At 45.8% G+C, this 20,931-nt stretch overlaps 1 protein-coding gene across 4 annotated transcripts in view; it reads right to left on the bottom strand.

Moving 5' to 3' along the window:
- Positions 1 to 20,931, bottom strand: part of ASMTL (acetylserotonin O-methyltransferase like) — a 221,177-nt gene that overhangs the window by 154,604 nt on the left and 45,642 nt on the right. For all 4 annotated transcript variants that reach the window (XM_078658086.1, XM_078658088.1, XM_078658085.1 and 1 more), the window contains exon 3: positions 15,870 to 16,001. In XM_078658086.1, the coding sequence (XP_078514212.1) occupies positions 15,870 to 16,001 (132 nt within the window). The remainder of the gene's footprint in view (positions 1 to 15,869; positions 16,002 to 20,931) is intronic.

Raw genomic sequence — 20,931 nt, 5'->3', positions numbered from 1 at the left:
AGAAACCTATACTGAGGAGAGGAACCTGAAGAAACTGAGGAGAGACTATTCCCAAGCTGAAGTGCTGCTTGGGGGATTGGCCTGCAGTGGTTGCCTTACTGCTAAAGGAAGGAGAAAGGAACTTTGTGTACTTTGCTTTCAACTTGTGAAGGATCTCCAAGGGCTTGGAAAAGAGCTTGCCTCCTTCTGAAGTCTCAGGAACAACAGACTTGAACCCCCAGCTCCCTAGAGTTCTTTTGGAAGGGCCTTCCACTGTTTTGGGCCTTCTGAGGAACTGCACGTTGCAAGGAGCTGGTAGCGCAACTCATCGAAGAAGCGCGTTGCCGTCGCTGTGCCTACCGTCGCAACTCCGAAGGAGAGTGTCACCGCTGGAACTGTCGCATTGCACCGCATCGAGAGAAGCGTCTCGCAACGAAGAGGAAGCGTGTCGCCATCGCTGCTGCTGCCGTCGCAACTCTGAAGGAGGGTGTAGCCGCTGTAGCTGTCACATTGCACCGCGTTAAGAGAAGAGTCTCGCAACGAGGTCGGAGCGAGTCGCCATGGCTGTATCTGCGGTCGCAACTCTGAAGGAGAGTATCGCCGCTGGAACTGTCGCACTGCACCACATCAAAGAAAAGCGCCTCGCATCCCCGAGAAGAGCTCCGCCGTCGGAGCTGCTGCCGTCGCATCGTGGATGTCACCGCTGTAGTTGTCACATTGCGCGGAAGCTTCACGCATCATGGGAGAATAGTGTCGCAGTTGGAGCTGTTGCCGTCGCATCGCTGAATCAAGGGTGTTGCCGCTGCAGTCCATGCATCGAACCGAGAACTTCTCACATCCCCGAGAAGTGTGCCGCATCTGGAAGATCTTCACGTCTTTATTTCATTGTACTTGAACGTTGCCGCATTTCCCTTGCTGCGACATTGCTTGTTGTGGAAGAGCAATGCAACCTAAGGTACATTGACGCAAAGTGTCGCATCTTAAGAACTGAACTAAACTAAGCTAAATCTACCATCTTAAAGTAACAGTATTGTGTATTTTTGTCATTTATGGTCTTGTGGTAACTCTATATAAAGTATACTTATTTTTTATATAAAACCTTGTGTGGTGTCCATCTGTAGTGTTGTCACTGGGTTACTGTATGTGGTCACAAATGCTTTACACACTGCCTCTGAGATAAGACTGTCTGCTCGTGCCAAGCTACCAAGAGGGTGAGCAGGGGTTATTTTAGAAGTGTCATCTCCTTATCCTGACTAGAGGCAAGGGTCCCTATTTGTCACAAGTACCTACCTGTGCCAACTAGAGACCCCCAAATCTAACATTGGTGGTCAGCGGTGAAGATTCTGGACTAGCATTTGTGACTCATGTACAGTGATTGGTGAACATTACTTAGTGAGTGCAGACCATTACGCAACCACATACTTTTTGGTAGATTATTTTTTGGATTTTCTATTTTTGAAAGATGCCTGGTTCAGTTGTAGTGGAGAGAGCAGAATCGATAGCCTCTACTGATCTTGAGTGGGAAGAAGAGAAATTGGAAAGCTACAAAGTATCACAGCTTAAGCACTTTTGCAAAAAGTTCAATGTTTCCACTGCTGGATTCAAAAAGAAGGAAGAGTTCTACCAGGCGCTGAGGGCCTGGGTAGAAGCAAGGAAAACCCCTGAAAATGATAAGGAGGATGACCATGCAGAGGTACAGCAGGAAGGGCCATTGGGCTTAGGAGGAAGGAGAGTATCTTCCCCGCATGTAGCAATGCTTCTAACAAGAGTCTGTTTCCAGAGGAGTTGGAGGACAGAGAGAGATCAAGAAGGCATGAAATGGAGATGGCCAAGTTCAAGGTGAATAGGCAATTGAAAATAGAAAATAGGAGGTTAGATATAAAGGAAAAGAAAATACAGTCTGAGCATGAAAAAGTTTTGAGGGAGTAGGAGTTTAAAACCAAAAGTTAGGAGGTTACTCCCTCTGGTGGCAGCGTACAGTCAGTGTCTGTGGAGAGTAGAGAGTATATTTCCAAAGATATGGTGAAAGAGTTTTACAAAAATGATGATATTGGTCAGTGGTTCAGAGCCTATGAGGTAGCCATGTCTTCCCACCGGGTCCCTGAGAGAGATTGAGGAGCGGGGTTGTGGGGAAGGTTCCTTAGTGAGGGGCGGGACACACGGTTAGACTTGCCTTATGAAGTCCACAATTCATACAGCCACATGAAAGATGCATTGATGTCTAGATATGGTTTGACCCCTGAACTCTATAGACAGAGGTTCCGGAAATGCAAAAAGTTAGGAAACAGTACCTGGGTTGAATATGTCACTTTCTTTTGCAGAGCATTGGATGGTTGGGTGAAGGGTAGCAAGGTTCATGAGTTGCAAGGTCTCTTTGATTTGATTGCATGGGAGCACTTGTCTGATAATTGTTTTCCAGAGCTGCGCCAGCATCTGATAGATAGCAAGCTGACTAACCCTAGGAAGCTTGCTGAGGAGGCGGACCACTGAGTGAGCACCCGGGTCCACAAGGGTCACATGGGAGACTCAGCCAAAGGTGGGCAGGGTCGCCAGCAGAAGAGTGGGGGCACAAGGGTAAACAACAAAAGGAGTTCCACAAAGGGCCCCAAAGTAGTCCCCAAGGGAGCCAAAGGAAAGGTTCTGAGCCTCCCACTGAGAGAAAGCAAGGGGTCCGAACAGGCAGTCCTGTTCCACAGGGACCCCTGAGATTTTACAAGTGTGGCGCCCTGGGTCATAAGGCGATTGATACCAGGTGCCGCCTGTTTGGTAAACCAGCACCCACTGGTGCTCCGCCCCGGCAGATGGCTAGTGTAGCCTTGGGGGAGGAGATTGATGTCCAAGGTGGGTGGGGTCCCACACAGATGACCCTTGTCTCTTTAGGAGACTATGAGATGGTCTCAGAAGCTCAGCTGCCCAAGAACACTAAGAAATATGGGCAGTGGGTGACCATCAATGGCCAAAAGGTGGAGGCTCTTAGAGATACAGCAGCCAGTATGACAGCTGTCAGGTGTCACCTGGTGTCTCAAGAGCATATTATCCCTCATGCATTTTGCCAAGTTGTTGCCACCAACAACACAGAGGGTCATTGTCCAATAGCTTAGGTTCCCTTTGAGGGGGTGGGGGGTCTCTGGTACTCTTCAGGTGGCTGTGAGGCACGCCATGCTTGTTGACTGTTTGTTGGGGAACGATTTGGAATGCTTCCCTTGGGAGAATGTGGAGAAGAGTACTCACTTGAAGATGGTGGGACTGCCAGACTGGGTGTGAATGACAACCCAGTCAATGGCAGCCAGTAGGGGTGCTCAAGAAGACCTGGAGCCTGAGAGGGAGGCCCAGGAACCTGCCTTGGAGAGAAGTCGCAGGGGGCGCGGGAAACCGGCCCCCGAAGTTCCCACGGCCCAGGAGGAGGTAGACCCTGAGGGGGATGCCCTGGAGCCTACTGGGGAGCAAGTAGCTGACCTGGGAGACCTGCCTGAGCTGACCGTTGGCAGCAAGAAGGAGGCACCTCCAGGGGAAAATTCTGCAGAGAGAATTCCCTTCTTTTGAGGGCTTGCGGCAACAGGCTGCAAGCCAGGCAGCAGGTGATCAGTCAGGATCACATTGGATCTACTGGGTGAATGGTATCCTGTATAGTGAGCCTAAGGTTGCTGAACCTGGGTCAGCCCGTGTGCTGGTGGTACCCCAGAAGTTCAGAGCCTTCCTACTGGGGCTGGCTCATGATGTGCCATTAGCAGGACATTTGGGGCAGAACAAAACCTTTGAGAGGCTTGTCACCCACTTTCATTGGCCCCAAATGCGCAAGAGTTCAGACACTCATTGCAGGACCTGTCAGACTTGCCAGGCAAGTGGAAAGAGTGGAAGGAAGCACAAGGCTCCTCTCCAGCCATTCCCTGTGGTCAGTACCCCCTTTGAGTGGGTGGGGATTGACATTGTGGGGCCACGTGACCCCAAGACAGCCATGGGCAACAGGTTCATCCTGGTCTTGGTGGACCATGCCACCCGGTACCCGGAAGCCATACCTCTGAGGACAGTGACGGCCCCGTGGTGGGACGAGCACTGATGGGAATGTTCTCCTGAGTGGGATTCCCTTGCGAGGTAGTGATTGGCCGGGGAACCAACTTCATTTCCAAGTATATGAAGTCCCTGTGGCAGGAGTGTGGTGTAACTTACAAGTTAACCACTCATTACCATCCCCAAGGAAACGGGTTGGTTGAAAGGTTCAACAGGACCCTGAAAGGCATGATAATGGGTCTTGAGGAACCCATGAGGCGTAAGTGGGACATCCTCTTACCATGCCTACTCTTTGCATACCGGGAGGTGCCACAGAAATCTCTAGGGTTCAGTCCCTTTGAGCTTCTCTATGGACACCCGGTCAGAGGACCTCTGAGTCTGGCCAAAGAAGGCTGGGAGCAATCTCCCAGGAAACCATCCCAGGATGTATATAGCTACATGCTGGCCTTCAGGAACCAGACTAAGTGTTTCAGGCAAATCGCTGAGGCGAATCTGGAAGCCAGCCAGGAGGAGATGAAGCGCTGGTATGACCAGAATGCCACTCTGGTAGAGCTTCAACCTGGTCAGAAAGTGTGGGTCATGGGCCCAGTGGAGCCTTGCGCGTTCCAGGATAAGTGGACCGGACCATTTGAGGTTGTAGAGCGCAAGAGTCCAGTTACCTACTTGGTGGACTTGCGGTCTCCTAGGAACCCCTGGAGGTTCCTACATGTCAACCGCCTTAAGCCCCACTTTGAGAGGTCTGAAGTGGGCATGCTCTTAGCAACAGATGCTGGAATGGAGGAGGAGACTGAGCCTCTTCCTGACCTCCTGTCTGCAATAGAGCAAGATGGGTCAGTGGATGGTGTTAACCTCTCTTCCACCCTGACCCATGAGCAACAGAATGACTGCCGCCAGTTGCTGGGACAGTTTTCTGATCTGTTCTCCCTGGTTCCTGGTGCTACAGATTGGTGAGTCCATGATGTGGACACAGGAGACAACTTACCTGTAAAGCATATAACTTACAGGGTAACTGACAGGGTGAGGGCTTGCATCAAAGAGGAGGTCTCAAAGATGCTTGCGCTAGGGGTGATTGAGTCCTCCAGCAGTCCTTGGGCCAGCCCAGTGGTCTTGGTCCCGAAGGCTGCAGCGCCGGGTGCCACACCCGAACTCCGGTTCTGTGTGGACTACAGAGGGCTCAATTCAGTCATGAAGACTGACGCGCACCCCAGCCCCAGAGCTGATGAGCTCATTGATCAGCTCCTGTAGTTTTGCTGGTGTTAGATGCTTTGGGTACTGTGCCACTACTGTCCAGTGCCACAGTGCAAGTGCTCCCTATTGTAAATTGATGTATTAATCAGTGAATCCATGTTTGGCTATTTGGTTTACTTGCCAGACCCTAGTACAGTGCACTGAGTATGCCCAGGGCTTGTAAATCCAGATGCTGCTGGTGGGCTTGCAGCACTGGTTGTGCCACCCACAGAAGCAGCCTTATAAGATGTGTCTAAGGTCTGCCATTGCAGAGCCTGTGTGTAGTCTGGTACTGTCACACTGACTGGGCAAGTGCATCCACTTACCAGTCCGTAAAACTTCTCTTTTCTTCATATCAGTCTCTCCTATAGTAGGCCCAAGGGCAGGGTGCATTGTAAGTATAAGGTAGAAAATGCCCTGGTGTGTGTGGCATGTCCTAATAGTGAATTACAGCCATTTTCGTGTTTCACTATTGCAAGGCTACCTGTTCTCCATAGGCCAGAATGGGCTGTTAGAATTATTACATTTTATAATCCTAACTGACTCCGATAACATGGTAGAAATTCGAGTTTAGTATGCCTCATAAAATGCATCTTTTAGTGAAGTTGGTTTTAACATTCTGTATTTGAAAATACCACTTTTTGAAAGTAGGTATTTTCTTGCCTAACCTTTCAAGCCTGCCTCTGCTAGGTTGTGTATTCCTTTGTCTGGTTTTGTGAGTGACAGGGCTGGGGGATTCAAAGAGACAGGATGAGTCAGCCCAGTGGTGAATAGAGAGATCTGCATCTAGATGGGAGGGAGGAGTTGACCTGAACCTTGAATAGGGCTGTGCCTGCCTTCCACAATGCTGGCTCCACCTCCTGGGGAGCGGCTGATGTCTCTTCCCCGCACACTGAAAGAAGAGAAGGAGTCATGTCAACAAAGTGCTCCAGGACTGTACTTGCCTTCCACAATGCTGGCTCCACCTCCTGTGGGGTGTCTGACGTTTCTGCCCTGCACTGTGAAAGAAAAGGAGAAGTCTGGTAAACAGAGTGCTTCAGAACTGGTTTGGACTGGGCACAGGCCCCTCTCCCCTCAGAGAACAACGGATTTTGGGGTATACATTTTGGGACCCTGATCCCAAGAAATTAGATCACTTTGGACTACAAGAAGAAACCTTTACTGAGGAGAGGAACCTGAAGAAACTGAGGAGAGACTATTCCCAAGATGAAGTGCTGCTTGGGGGTTTGGACTGCAGTGGCTGGCTTACTGCCAAAGGAAGTAGAAAGGAAATTTGTGTACTTTGCTTTCAACTTGTGAAGGATCTCCAAGGGCTTGGAAAAGAGCGTGCCTCCTGCTGAAGTCTCAGGGACAACAGACCTCAACCTCCAGCTCCCCAGAGTTCTTTTGGAAGTGCCTGCTGCAGTTTTGGACCTTCTGAGGAACTGCGTGTCCAAGGAGCTGGAAGCGTGACTCATCGAAGAAGAAGCGTGTAGCTGTGCCTGGCGTCGCAACTCCGAAGGAGGGTGTCACTGCTGGAACTGTCGCATTGCACAGCATCGAGAGAAGCGTCTTGCAACGAAGAGGAAGCGTGTTGCCGTCGCTGCTGCTGCCGTCGCAACTCCGAATGAGGGAGACGCCGCTGGAACTGTTGCACTGCACCGCATCGAAGAAAAGTGCCTGGCATTCCCCAGAAGCGCACCGCCATCGGAGCTTCTGCCGTTGCATCGTAGCTGTTGCCGCATTGCACGGAAGCTTCACGCATCGTGGGAGAAGAATGTCGCAGTTGGAGCTGTTGCCGTCGCATTGCTGAATCAAGGGTGTCGCCGCTGCAGTCCACGCATAGAACCGCATCCCTGGAGAAGCGTGCCACATCTGGAAGATCTTCACGTCTTTATTACTTTGTACTTGAACTTTGCCGCATATCCCTTGCTGCGACATTGCTTGTCGTGGAAGCGTAACGCAACCTAAGGTACATTGACGCAAAGTGTTGCATCTTAAGAACTGAACTAAACTAAGCTAAATCTACCATCTTAAAGTAACAGTATTGTGTATTTTTGTCGTTTATGGTCTTGTTGTAACTCTATATAAAGTATACTTATTTTTTATATAAAACCTTGTGTGGTGTCCATCTGTACTGTTGTCACTCGGTTACTGTATGTGGTCACAAATGCTTTACACACTGCCTCTGAGATAAGCCTGTCTGCTCGTGCCAAGCTACCAAAGGGGTGAGCAGGGGTTATTTTAGAAGTGTAATCCCCTTATCCTGACTAGAGGCAAGGGTCCCTATTTGTCACAAGTACCTACCTGTGCCAACTAGAGACCCTCAAATCTAACAATGGTCCAAAAAAGTTACATTATTGATTAATTCTATAGTCTGATTAAGTATGCATAGTGGGATTTATACCTAAAAATTGTCATATCAGGCATGGACATTGATTCATCTAGAACTTATGGTGGCTAACAGTCAGCTTTTAATATTACAGCTAAGGAATGAGAAGTCAACCATAATTACTTAGAACGGGGGTTTGATGTAACATGCCAAAATTGAACTTGGCACAGCTAAGAACAGTGTGTTTAGGTAGCTGGGAACAACATTCAAAATATGGCAAATTTACATTTATCATTCTTCATTGTAGGCCAAATCTGTAATTGATACTGAAATTAGACTAAACCAAAGATGTGTAGAGGTAAAACAACAGCGAATATTGGCCTGAAGCTATATGACTGAAAGCGGACTTAGTTGTGTTATGGCATTTGGAATATTGTCAGATGTAGCATAAATTGCTAGTAACTTACAAGGTGAAAAATATATAACTTACAACCTACCATATCTAATACACTTTAGTCAGCCCTTTTCAATGATCCTTCCTATTGTTGAGACCATCAGCAATATTGGAGGATATCGCTAGGGTTCTCCACAAAGAAATAAGACTTTCGGTCCGCAGGAGAAAGTTGACATACCAAGCCTCTTTATTTCTCTAGTGTAGTTTAGCATAGCAGTCAAGGTCTAGCACACGAGATGGCGAGAAGCTTGAGACAAGATACAGTTGCTTCACTCCAGCATTGCAATACACTGCCCAAGCTTTTGTCCCCACACACTTGGAGGACACTGTGTCACTGTATTTCTTTCACAAGGTCAGGTAGGGCTATCATCTTTTCAATCCCTACGGACACTATTTCAGAAGTCTTAGGAAATACTGATTCAATCTCTAGGTATTCTGGGAAGTCATCTTTCTCCAACTGCAAAACCTGACCCTTGGGAAATTAGCAGAAGCCTGTACAGAACCTGTTTCATGGGTTAGATCCGCAGTTACTTTACAAGGGGATTGAGGACATCTAGAGACATAACAGCCAGGGATAGAAGTAAGGATTCGATCAAGTACTTCCCTATACTACCCATCCCTATGAATCACATTTACCCCCCAAAATGTGCTTTGGTCTTTGCTAGATTAACACAAACAGGTGATGTGGAAACAACAATTATCATCAGATAAATTTGTGTGCGAATCGACCCGGGAGAGGTATCTTGGTGCTAGAGGAGACCCAGGCCGTTAACAAGAGCATCCCAAAAAAATTTCAGGCATTTTTCTGAAAATATTATGATCTGTGCAAAGACGTAGATGAAGAGGTAAATTATTCGAATAGAAAGGGGCCAGATAGGAAACTCCTCTGCCTCTACATCGTGTCAATCGAATACGAGTTACAGTCAGCATAACTTTGTCCATAGATTGTAAGTTCTTAGCTGGAGATTAGCATCTAAGTTTCAGCTTCAGGTACCTCAGACCTTAGCCCGCCACAGTATTATGTGTTAGGCAGTACATTTTAAAGACGCTTCTTTGCCTCACTTACAACCAGTGTGGTGATTTCAGCAGTGGTGTAGAAGCAGAGCTCGAAGGGATGTTACAGACCAGCCTAGCTGCTGTCTGTTGTACCACTTGTAATTTGCACATAAGTGACTGATTTGCGGAACCCAACAGAGCATTGCAATAGTTCAGTCTGCTAATTATCAGTTCCCTTAACTAATGTTTTTCTGGATGAAATGTGGAGCAAGGGGAAGGCTCTCCTCAGTAGGCGCATAGTATTAAAGCAAGTGCCCATGATAGAAAAAACTTGTTCGTTCATGGTTAGAGTTTGATCTATTTTAACTCCCAGATTTTGGACTACCTTCCTAGGGGTAGGGACAGCACGCAACAATGAAGTACTTATTAGCTTACTATAAGTCTGTAGGTGGCCCTCCTCCGATGCACACTGTTGAGACACATGCATTGAGAATGGCCGCAGTACCCAGATGTTTACAATCATTCATTCCGGACCACTATTCCCCATGAGTTTATAACGGCTTTAACTGCTATCTGTATTCCAGCATCTGCAATCGAAGTCTGATATTGCCACAGTCTTGGGCATGGTTTAACAATGAATCAGACATGCAGATAGCAGAGGTCAGTCTCTCTGATTTCTCCACCAGTCTATTTGTTGGAGTGTTGGTAAAGGGGCATCTTCAGGGTTCCTTGTACTAGGCCTTTACACCCCTTGAACATTATTGTATTGTAGCTGTGTCACCCGCTTCATGATTTATGGTGGTAATTACAATGTGACTCATTCAAGACTGGCTCAATAGCTTAGGTTTTGTAACCACAGTAAATGAGTGGCTAGAGATGCAAGTCAAAATGCCTGCTACCCACAATAATGGCCTTCAGATGTGATAGTTTTATTGTTTTAAAATATGCTCATATATGAAGTAGGGTTCTTATCTGTATATAAGTAAGTGTCCGGTAGTAGCGTAGTAATTTTCGCTGTGTAAAACCAGACAAGGGTACTATTAGAATCTGTAGTTTACTTTACACAATTAAATGTTTTCTGCTATTCTGTTCCACATAGTCAGCCAGAGGGCAACCAAAGTAGCCAGAACAGTGAAGTTAGTGTTGCAAAGAACATGACTAACACCACCATAAATGTTGCCATCCCAAGAAATTATAGTTCTCAGAGTCATAAAATGAATAAAGAATAGAGGTACAGCAAGAGACACATGGAAGTGGGAAATAAAAAGTTCTTACAATCACTTAAGCATGCAAATAGGAGGCACAGTCAGAACAATGCGGGCCACGCCCCACGTATACCAACATCACAAGCGCTACCACGCATGCCCTGACGAGGCATATGCCTTAATCTGCATATGCATGGATAAGGCATTGCGCGGTCTAGCTATTGCTAGGTGGAAGGATTGGCAGAGGTCGCAGTGAGGTAAGTGGGGCTGGGGTTTGGGGGCAGTTTGTTAGACGGAGGGCTGGGGGGTAAGACTTACCTGATAAGTCTTAACCAGCACTCATCCTCCTCAGAACCCAGAGCGTCCGCCTCCCCCCGTTCCATTCCGAAGCCTCCGAGATCATCTGCGGTGTACCCCAACGATCCTCCCTCAGCCCGACACTGTTCAACATTTACATGGCCCCGCTCGCACATGTCGCCCGACAGCACAACCTCAACATAATCTCCTAAGCCAAAGACACTCAACTGATCCTCTCCCTCACCAAGGACCCATGAAGGAATGAAGGCAGTCGCCGACTGGATGAAGATCAGCCGCCTGAAGCTGAACTCGGACAAGACGGAGGTCCGCATCCTCGGCTCCAACCTGTCAGCCTGGGACGACTCCTGGTGGCCCTCGGCACTGGGGACAGCCCTGACCCCCACTGACCACACACGCAACCTGGGAATCATCCTCGACTCAACGCTCTCAATGACCAAGCAAGTCAACGCCGTCTCCTCCTCCTGCTTCAACACCCTCCGCTTCCTCCGCAAGATCTACAGATGGATCCCGACAGATACAAGAAAGACAGTCACCCAGGCCCTCGTCAGCAGCAGACTCGACTACAGAAACGCCCTCTACGCGGGAGCCTCGACCAAGCTCATCAATCAACTACAACGCATCCAAAACGCCTCGGCACGACTGATCCTCGATGTACCACCACACGGCCACATCACCCCCCACCTGAGAAACCTGCACTGGCTCCCCGTCAACAAGAGGATATCTTTCAAGCTCCTCCTCCACGCACACAAGGCACTTCACAAGACCGGCCCAGCCTACCTCAACAGACGGTTTTCCTTCTACACCCCCAACCACCAGCTACGCTCCGCCGACCTCTCACTCGCCACCGTCCCGCGCATCCGAAGAACAACCACCGGCGGGAGATCCTTCTCCCACCTCGCCGCCAAGACATGGAACACCCTCCCACTGAGCTTACGACAGACCCAAGACCTGCCGACCTTCAGGAGGATACTAAAGACCTGGCTGTTCGATCAGTAGCGCCCCCCTAGGGACTTGAGACCCTAGTGAGTATGTAGTGCACCTAACAAATGACTGATTGATTGATTGATTGATTGAACCACGGATATGTCTTTGCTGTACATGCCATACAACGCATATTTTGTAGTAAGCTCAAAAAGTATCATAATCTCTGCCCCCACTCTGAGCCCTAAAAACGTCCCCCAAGCCCTTTCCCTGACACCTAAAACTACCCAAGCCCCTCCTGAAAATAAACCCCCTCCTCCCAGCCTTAAAAACTACCCAAGCTCTAAAAACAACTGCACCCTCTGCAAACCCTTAAAAACTTCCCTGCCCCACGCCAGGGCTCGGGACAGTTTTTAGGGCTTAGAAGAGGGTAGAGTATTTTTTAGGACTGTGGGGTCAGGGACGTTTTTAGGGCTCTAGAGGAGGGGGTTGCTTTCAGGAGGGAGTTTTTTTTGATACATGCCTTATCCATAGTAAACACATATGCATGGGTAAGACTTGCGTGGTCAAAAATGCGTGGAACGGGCATGTGTGGTAAACCGATGTCTCGTTGCATCACAATGCCAAATAGGGAAAACAGTTGGAACAGCGCAAGGAGAGCCACGTGTGTTCCAACATCGCTTCCCTTAACCACGCATATGCCTTAACCACGCATATAGGTGGTTAGGGCAGTGTGCGGCTAGCTGTTTCTGGGCGGAAGCAGGAAGGATCAGCAGAGGATGCGGTGAGGTAAGTGGGGCTGGGCTGGGTTTTATGCAGTGGGAGGGGAGTTTGTGAAAGTTGGGGGCGAAGGTTTCAGGGCTGGGGCTAGGTTTCAAGGCTGGGGAAGTTTTTAGGATGAGGACGTTTTTAGAACTGGGGGTCGGGACATTTTTAGGGATCAAGGAGGGTGGGGTGTTTTTAGGGCTTAGGGGAGGACATGGCAGTTTTTAGGGCTCGGGAGGGGGTTGATTTTCAGGAGGGAGGGGGTCGTTTTAGGTCGCAGGGCGGAGATAGTTTTTAAGGCTTGGTTAGTTTATAGGGCTTAGGTGAGGGTGTGGTACTTTTTAGGACTTGGGGGGCAGGTAGGTTTTTAGGGCTGGGGAGGAGGTTAGTTTTAAGGAGGGAGCGGGCAGTTTTAGGACTCAGGGCAGGGGTCTGGGGGTAAGACTTACCTGATAAGTCTTAACCACTGATATATTTGCCATAAATGCCTTACCAACACATATTTTGCTGTAAAGGCATGTGTGGAAAAGGCATATGCGTGGTTCCATCACACAACCGACAAATAGTTGAACTATTGTGGTATGAAAAAAATACGTTGACTTTCAGGGATGTATTAATTGTAAAGTAAAATTCACTGTGAGTACCAATAAACGACTTGAGAGAAAAATACAAGTAGAATCATGAGTTAAAGGTAGGCTAATTTTAAAAGGGTACTAATATCTAAGGAATTACTGGCCATGTGTACAAAAGGATTTCAGTGCTCGCATACGCTCTGATTCGGTATATCAGATGGTTTGGGTATGCTACAACCCTTTTGCAAAATTACTAAGCCAACGTAACAATTTGGAAGAGGTTTTTCAACTCGTTAAATGGGTTTAGGAAGCTATATTGAATCAATATTTAGTAGTGTGTGTTTAGGGTGTCCCTTCCCAATACAAATGCCTTATAGTATGCATTACTGTTTTGCAATCTAAATCCAGTTGCATATTTTACTGACACCTCAAAAGGAGATGATAACCCATTCGCAAGATGTGAAAGGATCCCCAACGGACACCTTCCCTTTTGTGAATGTTTAAAAAAATATTTTTAGGAGTAGTTAGTGGTCCATGGGACCGGTGCTTACTCCTAAAAAACAGTTTGGAAACTATTTGTTTTTTAAAGGCTAACCGTTTTTCCTTAAGGAAAAAGAGCAGCAGTTAAAAAAAAAAAGGATTGCTTTATTTAAAAGCAATCACAGACATATTGGTCAGCTGAGCCCCAGCACGCCACCACCCCTTGAATAGCAGCGAATCATAGTGTCTCAATTTGAGACTTACCTTATTAATATTCATGAGGCATCCCGAATTACAACCCACTAAAATACGGTATTTTGTGAACCACAATATTAGCACATAGGTCAGTTTGCAAAATACAAATGCATTCGATAAAAGTCGGAGTGAAAATTCCAACCCCTTTTACCTAAGGCATTCTTAGTAAATGTAGCCCATTACGCCCATCATCACAAAAAAATTCTGCATTTGGAAGTAAATAATGAAAATGAATCTTAGGCAACATACATGTATATGCACTATGAAAGAAGACAAAGACATCATAGGTTAGATTGGATGCTCACCATACACATAAGAGAAAGAGGTTAACATGAAGTTGCTGGAATGTATATGACTGGCTTAGTAAGGTCCATTACTAAAGTATTCCATGGGTACAGTGGCAGTAAAAATTACCTGTGATAAAAAGGTCCACCATGGTTCAAAGAATCCTGCTCTTACCCAGATATATTAATGGTCTCCAGGAAGCAGGACAGAAAGTTACTGTCCTGGACCGGCTCGGTGTGCATCAGAGCGAGGAAATGTGGAAAGACAGCCACATAGTCTATTTTCAATAAAAATAAAGAAAGACTGTGTGCTGAACATCACAAAAAAATCCTGTAATTTAAAAACCTGCTATAAAAGAGGCCATTGAAGGCGCCATCACCAAGAACATATGAATATTGGATAAGCATATAATAATTGGGATGCACCAAAACAATACGTTAGGGTCATATTTGCAAGACTGACTCAGTGGCAAAGAACCAAAGTCATAAATGTGATGTGGACTTACCACAGAGTATCACTCCTTCTAAGCGCCCAGCAATGGGTAGAAGGCAAATCCCCTTCTTTTAGGCACTGGTAGCTTGAACGTGTCAAATATTTTACAAAAGGGGCACACTGCTCCTCAAAACATGAATGTGACTTTTGGTTTTATACTAATGGCTGTAGAATATATGAATTGTTCTACCCAAAAAAATACACAGCATTTGCTCTGTATAATTTGCTTCTTTACATTAACTTTATACAGTGTTTCTATGATATTTCTTGATGCATTACTTGCTCCAAGAAACCGTATACAAATACAGTATGTAGGTTTATGATGCGCACCACTGTAAGACACATTTAACATTGCCAATCAGGCTCACAAGACCTTGGCCCAGAACGCGTAGCTCAAGCAGGAGTATTTTCAATGCGACTGTAAGATTAATAGACCTAACAGCCGTCAAAATACATTTACATTAGCTAGAACATTTTCTTAAATGAACAGGAAGCAATTTATTGTAGCCATCAGCTGGGATACTACATGAAAGAAGGGACTCCTAGATAGGATTTCAACCCAGCACATTTTTTAAATTCATGTACTTGCATTTGAACAAGAGGCATCTTACATTGGAGTATTCGTGGGAATCTGTCCATGACAGGTTTCTGCTCTAGGCACAAATCATATTCTACAAAAATGTTCTTCTCCTTCCAGACCAATAAAAAGATATTTTAGTCCTCCTGTCTCGACAGACTTCAACTTTCCTTAGCGGAGGAATTGCCTGTATACTTTGGATATGTGGAACCAATTTAAATTCTACCTTCACAAGACATGTTTCAGATCTTCAATGCTACAGTGGTCACCATGCAGGTAATTTAGAATCGAAAGCTCGCCTTTGCAGATGGTGATGTTCAGGGACTTCTGCAGGTTACTACTGTCAATAGGGTAGCTATGTGGGCTATTTTCATTACTTGTGGTATGTCTTATCCCAGTGTGATGCTCTCTTTGGCCAGAAAAGGATCAGAAACTTTCTTATTTAAACATGGTTGGCTGATGAGATTTCTCCCCCTTCCCTTCCAATAGCTGTAGTCTGAACATTAACAGGACAGAAGGCAATCAGGATAGAAGTAAAACACAGATATTGCCAAAGTACATTGGTAATCCTAGTCTAATTATCATTCTCTATCATCGTACCCTTGTTCATGTCACAAGATGGCTGGTACCGACAACTGATAAGAGACGAAAGCCTTAAAATTATGAATACTGAACCCATCAAAATGCTTTTTGCTAAGGATCCTTCAGAAGCCAATGGGAAACAGGTCAATTTAAATACAACCTTGCCTACAACATCAGCCATTAGAGAGTCCCAATGACAGACATAATATGAGCAAACTAATTAGACAACTCCATAAACCTTGAACTAACATTGAATACATGATCAATGAAGCAGATTAAAAACTGAAAAAGATTTGCATTAAATAAATAGTCCTCTTGTCTTGTACTCTTCAATTTTCAATGGGGTCATGGCAGGTACGTAGAAGCCACAAGGGCATGCAGATAACAGAGACATACAAAATCAAGGCGGGCATTAAATAATATTTGTATTCAATTCACTTACTTCGTGCATCCGCCTTGCAACCTCAAGTGCTTTTTGTTTTGCGGTTTCCACTGCATATTCATAAGGTGACGCAAAGCTAGATTTATCTAGGGTTTCTTTAAACCAGGAGGGGACCACCTCAAACCGGAGGCCCTACAAATGACAACAAAAAAAACTATTAAAATTCTGAAACAAAAAGTGGAAATGGCGGCAGAGATGACATTTGATAACTATTATTTTATATTGGATGTCAAGAAGCATTTTTATCTTTGAAAATGTTCTGAAGGAGTATGATCTGCTTCAGCAAATGACACATGGTTGTAATACCAACTTTAAAGGTACATGAAAACTAATATCTGAACATTTCAGACCATCAACATATTGACGGGTTGAACTTAATACATATTTAACAATCTACACCCAGTCTTGCAAGTCTTGGTCCATAGGTGCCAGCCCCATAGAATAAGTGACTAGAATATACCTCGTTGGGCACTGCTTACCCAAGCATCTTGCAGTCAAAGGAAGAAAGAAAGGACTATGGTTCTTTTCGCTTTCATGAAGTCACCGCAAATGGAAAGAGGGAATCCTCTCAGGTGTCGGCTGTGTTTTATTCTCAGAAACACAAAATTGCTCCAGACTTTCTATTCCTGGTGATCCTTCGAGACTTACATTGGAAACGTAGAGAAGAAGCTGGCGTGAACTGACGAGGCACTCTCTGCAATATACAAAGCAGAGTCGACCCCACATGGGTTCCCACAGAGGTTTATGACGTTTTTTCGAATTGACAGGGAGAAACAGGAAGAGGGTTGGCTCCTCCCTCCACCCCTTCCCATCCCACCCCCTGCCAACTAACACAGAAGTTCACAACAATGCTGACATCAACCTTATGGGATTAAAAAAAGAAAGACAGCCGGAATTAAATAAACAGCTGTTTGGCACCCTAACACACTTCGAGTTGCACTGCATATTTTCACAAGTATGGATGGGGCAGAATGAATCTTAGAAAAAAGGAGAGCCATGGCTGATTGCAAGAAAAACGTTTTTGTGCGTTTACCTGTTCTCCATTGGTGGCTGTGATGAGTACTGCTGCATATTTGGCTAGGAAAAGGGAATGGAGGTTCCAGGATAGCTGTGTTCCACTCCACTCTCCCTCTTCTGCCGTCTCTTTTTTCAGTACTATTGCAATTGTGGGATTGTGTTAATGTTGGTAGCTGGCAGTCTAGACATGCCCTTTATTTCCTTTCATTTTTTGGGCTATTCCACCTGTAGATTTAATAGGAATGATCTAGAAAACCTACCTGTGCTGGGAGATCAGTGGAGCTGCTATGTGGACTCCTCTGACCACAGGGAAAGGATTAGGTACTTTGACGTGTGGGTGAGGCTGTTTGTAAGGCAAGACAGCAGTATTTTGCCCACATTGCACTTAGCATTACTTAGCATTACTGAAGAGAAGTATAAGGGAATTTCAACTGTCGCCACAAACGAGATAGCGAAGATGAGTGGGTTGGCACTGCAAGGCCCCCGAGTGTAGCAAAGAGTATTAGAGCAATATTCTGTAGAAAACCTTGGGACCCAACAATAGTGAACAGCATTGTGGACAAAGAAAAAATATACGCCAGAGTGACATTTGGTGGAGAAGAGTCTTTAACCTGGAAGCAAGGAAGTCCACTTTGTGGCCCTGGTTGCCTTAATTCACCTGCAGATCGAAGTTGATGTGTACAGGCAAAAGCATCTTTGTACTCTCAAACCAATGTGCATGGCCCGATGCACCCCTCTGCATAGCCTAGGTATATCATTGCAATTGGAATCCCAATTCAATCTGAGAAGTAAGATGATCCCCCTCAGTAAAAAATACTAGGGCAGCTTACTTGGGGAAATTATTGGGGTGTTTGACTCCATAGGCACAGACATGAAGGAGGATCTGCAGGAGAAAACACATTAGATGATAGAAAGGAATAAAAACTGATTTTGACAAGACTTGTGTTGTTGGAAAAGCAGAATGTTAATCTACAAGAGAAACACCAGGCAAGACGCAAACATATTTGTATAAGGGAATGCCTAAAGATGCCGAGAGAAAATATGTCAAGGTGGCCACGTGGCCAACATGCTTCAGACTGTGTAAGTATTGATAGTATTTATATAGTGCAAACTAAGCTGGAGATTAGCAGAACACTGTACATTTTAAAGGCGGAGGTTTAGATACGATTCAAGATTGGGTACAAGAGGAGGTAACACCATACAATGCATTTCACACATTTTTAGACAGTGAGATTGGTCGATTTGCCCGTTATTCCACAATGGTAACTTAAGTGCCAAGGCCAGGATTCAAACCTTGGTACCAGGTATCAAAGTTGTCAGTTCTAGTCATTAGATCACACCTTCTCATTATATGTGACTGACCCGATTTGCCATCCAGCCAACTAGATTCCACACACACAGGGTGACCCCAATGGGCCCTTTCTGCTCGGTTCCTCCAGACATTCGGACAAGTTGTCACTTTTTTCATATCAATGAGCCAATGATGGGAAATATGTGACTAGAGACAAAGGAGATCATGTGCAGCTTTTTCAAATGGCATGCTTCATAAACAAAAATGTTTGGCAGGTGACTGAATTCCCGAGGCGAGAATACGATCCTGTACTGATGGGATCATCTATTTTACACTGTTGTTCACATGGAGAGAGAAAAAATATGCGGTGAAATCATGACAGGAAGTTTCTAAGTCTGATGGATTGACAAGTCAGATGATGGAATCATTATATGGAAGACATGGAACAAGAGACCAGAGACTCCTCTCTGCCTGACCTGCTGGTCAATGTAACTACCCTCTAACCCTGTCCACGCCCTCTAAATTGTAATTTCTTGTCTTTCCTCCTCTCCTTTCAATTCACCCCTTTTCTCACCATTTCCCATTAGCCAGTCTTTTTCTCCCCCTGCAAGATTTCTTATCTTCCTTCTTGCTTTTTACTCCTCTCCCTCGCCTTTTGTCCTCCCAAACTCATCAACTTGTTTTAAACCTTGTTGTACTTTGGTTTCATTGTATAGTCTATGCTAATAAAGTTGTTTGTAAAACCCTGTGTTTAACTGTAAAGAGCATATATACCTTGAGTGACCATGTGCTATGAAATGTTATGAAATAAATGACTGGTACTGGACGAGGCTGGGTAACCATGAGGCACTCAAAGTCATTGTTAAAACTGTAACTTTGAAGGTAAAAAGCCTAAATGCTCCTTTGACTAACCTGAGAATATAATACTTCCACTGCTCAATGTAACGCGGGCCATACAATCTCTGCAATAATGCAATTACTTAGAAAGGGTTCAGGGTAACTCGACCAGTTAATCTTCAGCACTATTTTGCCCACCAAACTGGGGTAGTGGCAATCCTGTTATCCACAAGTTTGCCTAATGAGATGCTTGGTGCTGGGCAGACCATATAACTCAAGAGGTTCAATATTGAGCAAAGAAGTTGACAATAGCCGCTATTTTGTGCCCAACACAGGAAAAGAAGCATTCTGGAAGATCAGAAGCATATTGAAATTGACTATTTTAAATGAGGACCCCATTATCAAAGGAGATTAAAATCTGGTGATAGATCGCACTCAGAGCAGGACACACTGAACAGATATGATGACAAATGCAACAAAGGACTGGCTGGAACAAATGTGCCTAATAGACATATGGATAACTTTATAGAAAGAAGATATAAAGAACTATTATTACTCTATGGTACATAAGACCTATGCTGAGCTACACTTCCTCTTCAACAACAAAGGCCAAAGAGACAAAGTGGCAGCGAGAGGAACAGGAAACATCACCCTCTCAGTTCATAACCCGGTTCGCATGACCCTGAAACTCGCTAAGCAATGTTGTCTCTCACAGGTGTGGAGATGGAATGAAAGATTAACTAACGAAGCAATAATAGAGAAGACATTTAAAAGGGCATTATCTGGAAGAAATTACAGAAATAGGATACACCAAGATGTGCTGAAAGCACCAATAGATGGAGAACTTATATCAATTTCTGTATGCCTTAATAAAATGAGAGCACTGGCACAAGAAAGGTTGCAAGCTAAATTGGTTTCTCTAAAAAAGCGCAACAAGAGGACACAATCACAAAATAATGTGGAGAAGCAGGATGGTGGTGAGGGATCAGGTTTGAGCACTATTAGGACAAATTGGAACTCATCCTCTAGGAGCGAAACCAAGGTAATGTGAGAGGGTAAACAGGGGAGAGTGTATGCAGCTAGTAAGTTCTGTAGGGAAATAGTCAGGTCCTGGATAAAGGAGAGAATTGAGGAGGATGAGTCAGGGTTACTAATGGTAAGGAGAACTTCCACACTGACCTGGGCAGAGCGGAGAGCGCCGGAGCACGCCGCAGGACGCCCGAGCCTCTCCTTGGCTCCGTTTGGTCCCGCCAGTTTCCCGGCGATTGGACTACATTTCCCACAGGCCCTGTACCAGGAAGTCGCGCACGCCCTGTCCCGCCCCCGGAGGTGCTCTAAGGTCAGCGAGAGCCCCAGCGTCGCGGGACGCGCGCGCTGGCGGCGCCGGGCTAAGCCCGGGCAAAGGGCGGGCCGTCTGTGGCAGGAGGAGGCAGGGCAGGGCCACGCCATATACATCATCATTGCCCCTCCACCACCTAAGGTACTGTCTCTCTACGATTAATTATAATGGGGAAGAGGAAATGTATGGAGGGTGCTATAGATGGGACAAGCACCCGGGTAAAAAGGAGAAAATCTAAGAAAGCCACAAAAGTACCCAAACATGCGGGAGAAAACTGTGTCATGTCACGTATCGAAGAACTTATTGAAGATTGTAGCCTCATTCTTACATCGAAGCCACCGCTAGAGAATATTTTGCCAGAGATGGGTGGGGATGATGTAATTGACTCAACGCAGAAAAAAGGCAAACGTGGTGTGACTGTTGTTCCTGGGATGTTTTTGAAGAAACGGTCTAATCACATTACTGATGAGCATACAGGAGATACTCCAAACGATGGGCTAACCACAGTAGATACTGAGGTAGAAAACGTATCCCCTTGCCTGCTTAGCCCATTTGTATTGTGCTCAAACAGGTATCTA

Source organism: Lissotriton helveticus, chromosome 8 (genome assembly GCF_964261635.1).
Source record: "Lissotriton helveticus chromosome 8, aLisHel1.1, whole genome shotgun sequence".
NCBI lineage: Eukaryota > Metazoa > Chordata > Amphibia > Caudata > Salamandridae > Lissotriton > Lissotriton helveticus.
The sequence above is the reverse complement of the archived record's forward strand: the minus strand, read 5'-3'. Positions and strand labels throughout refer to the sequence as shown.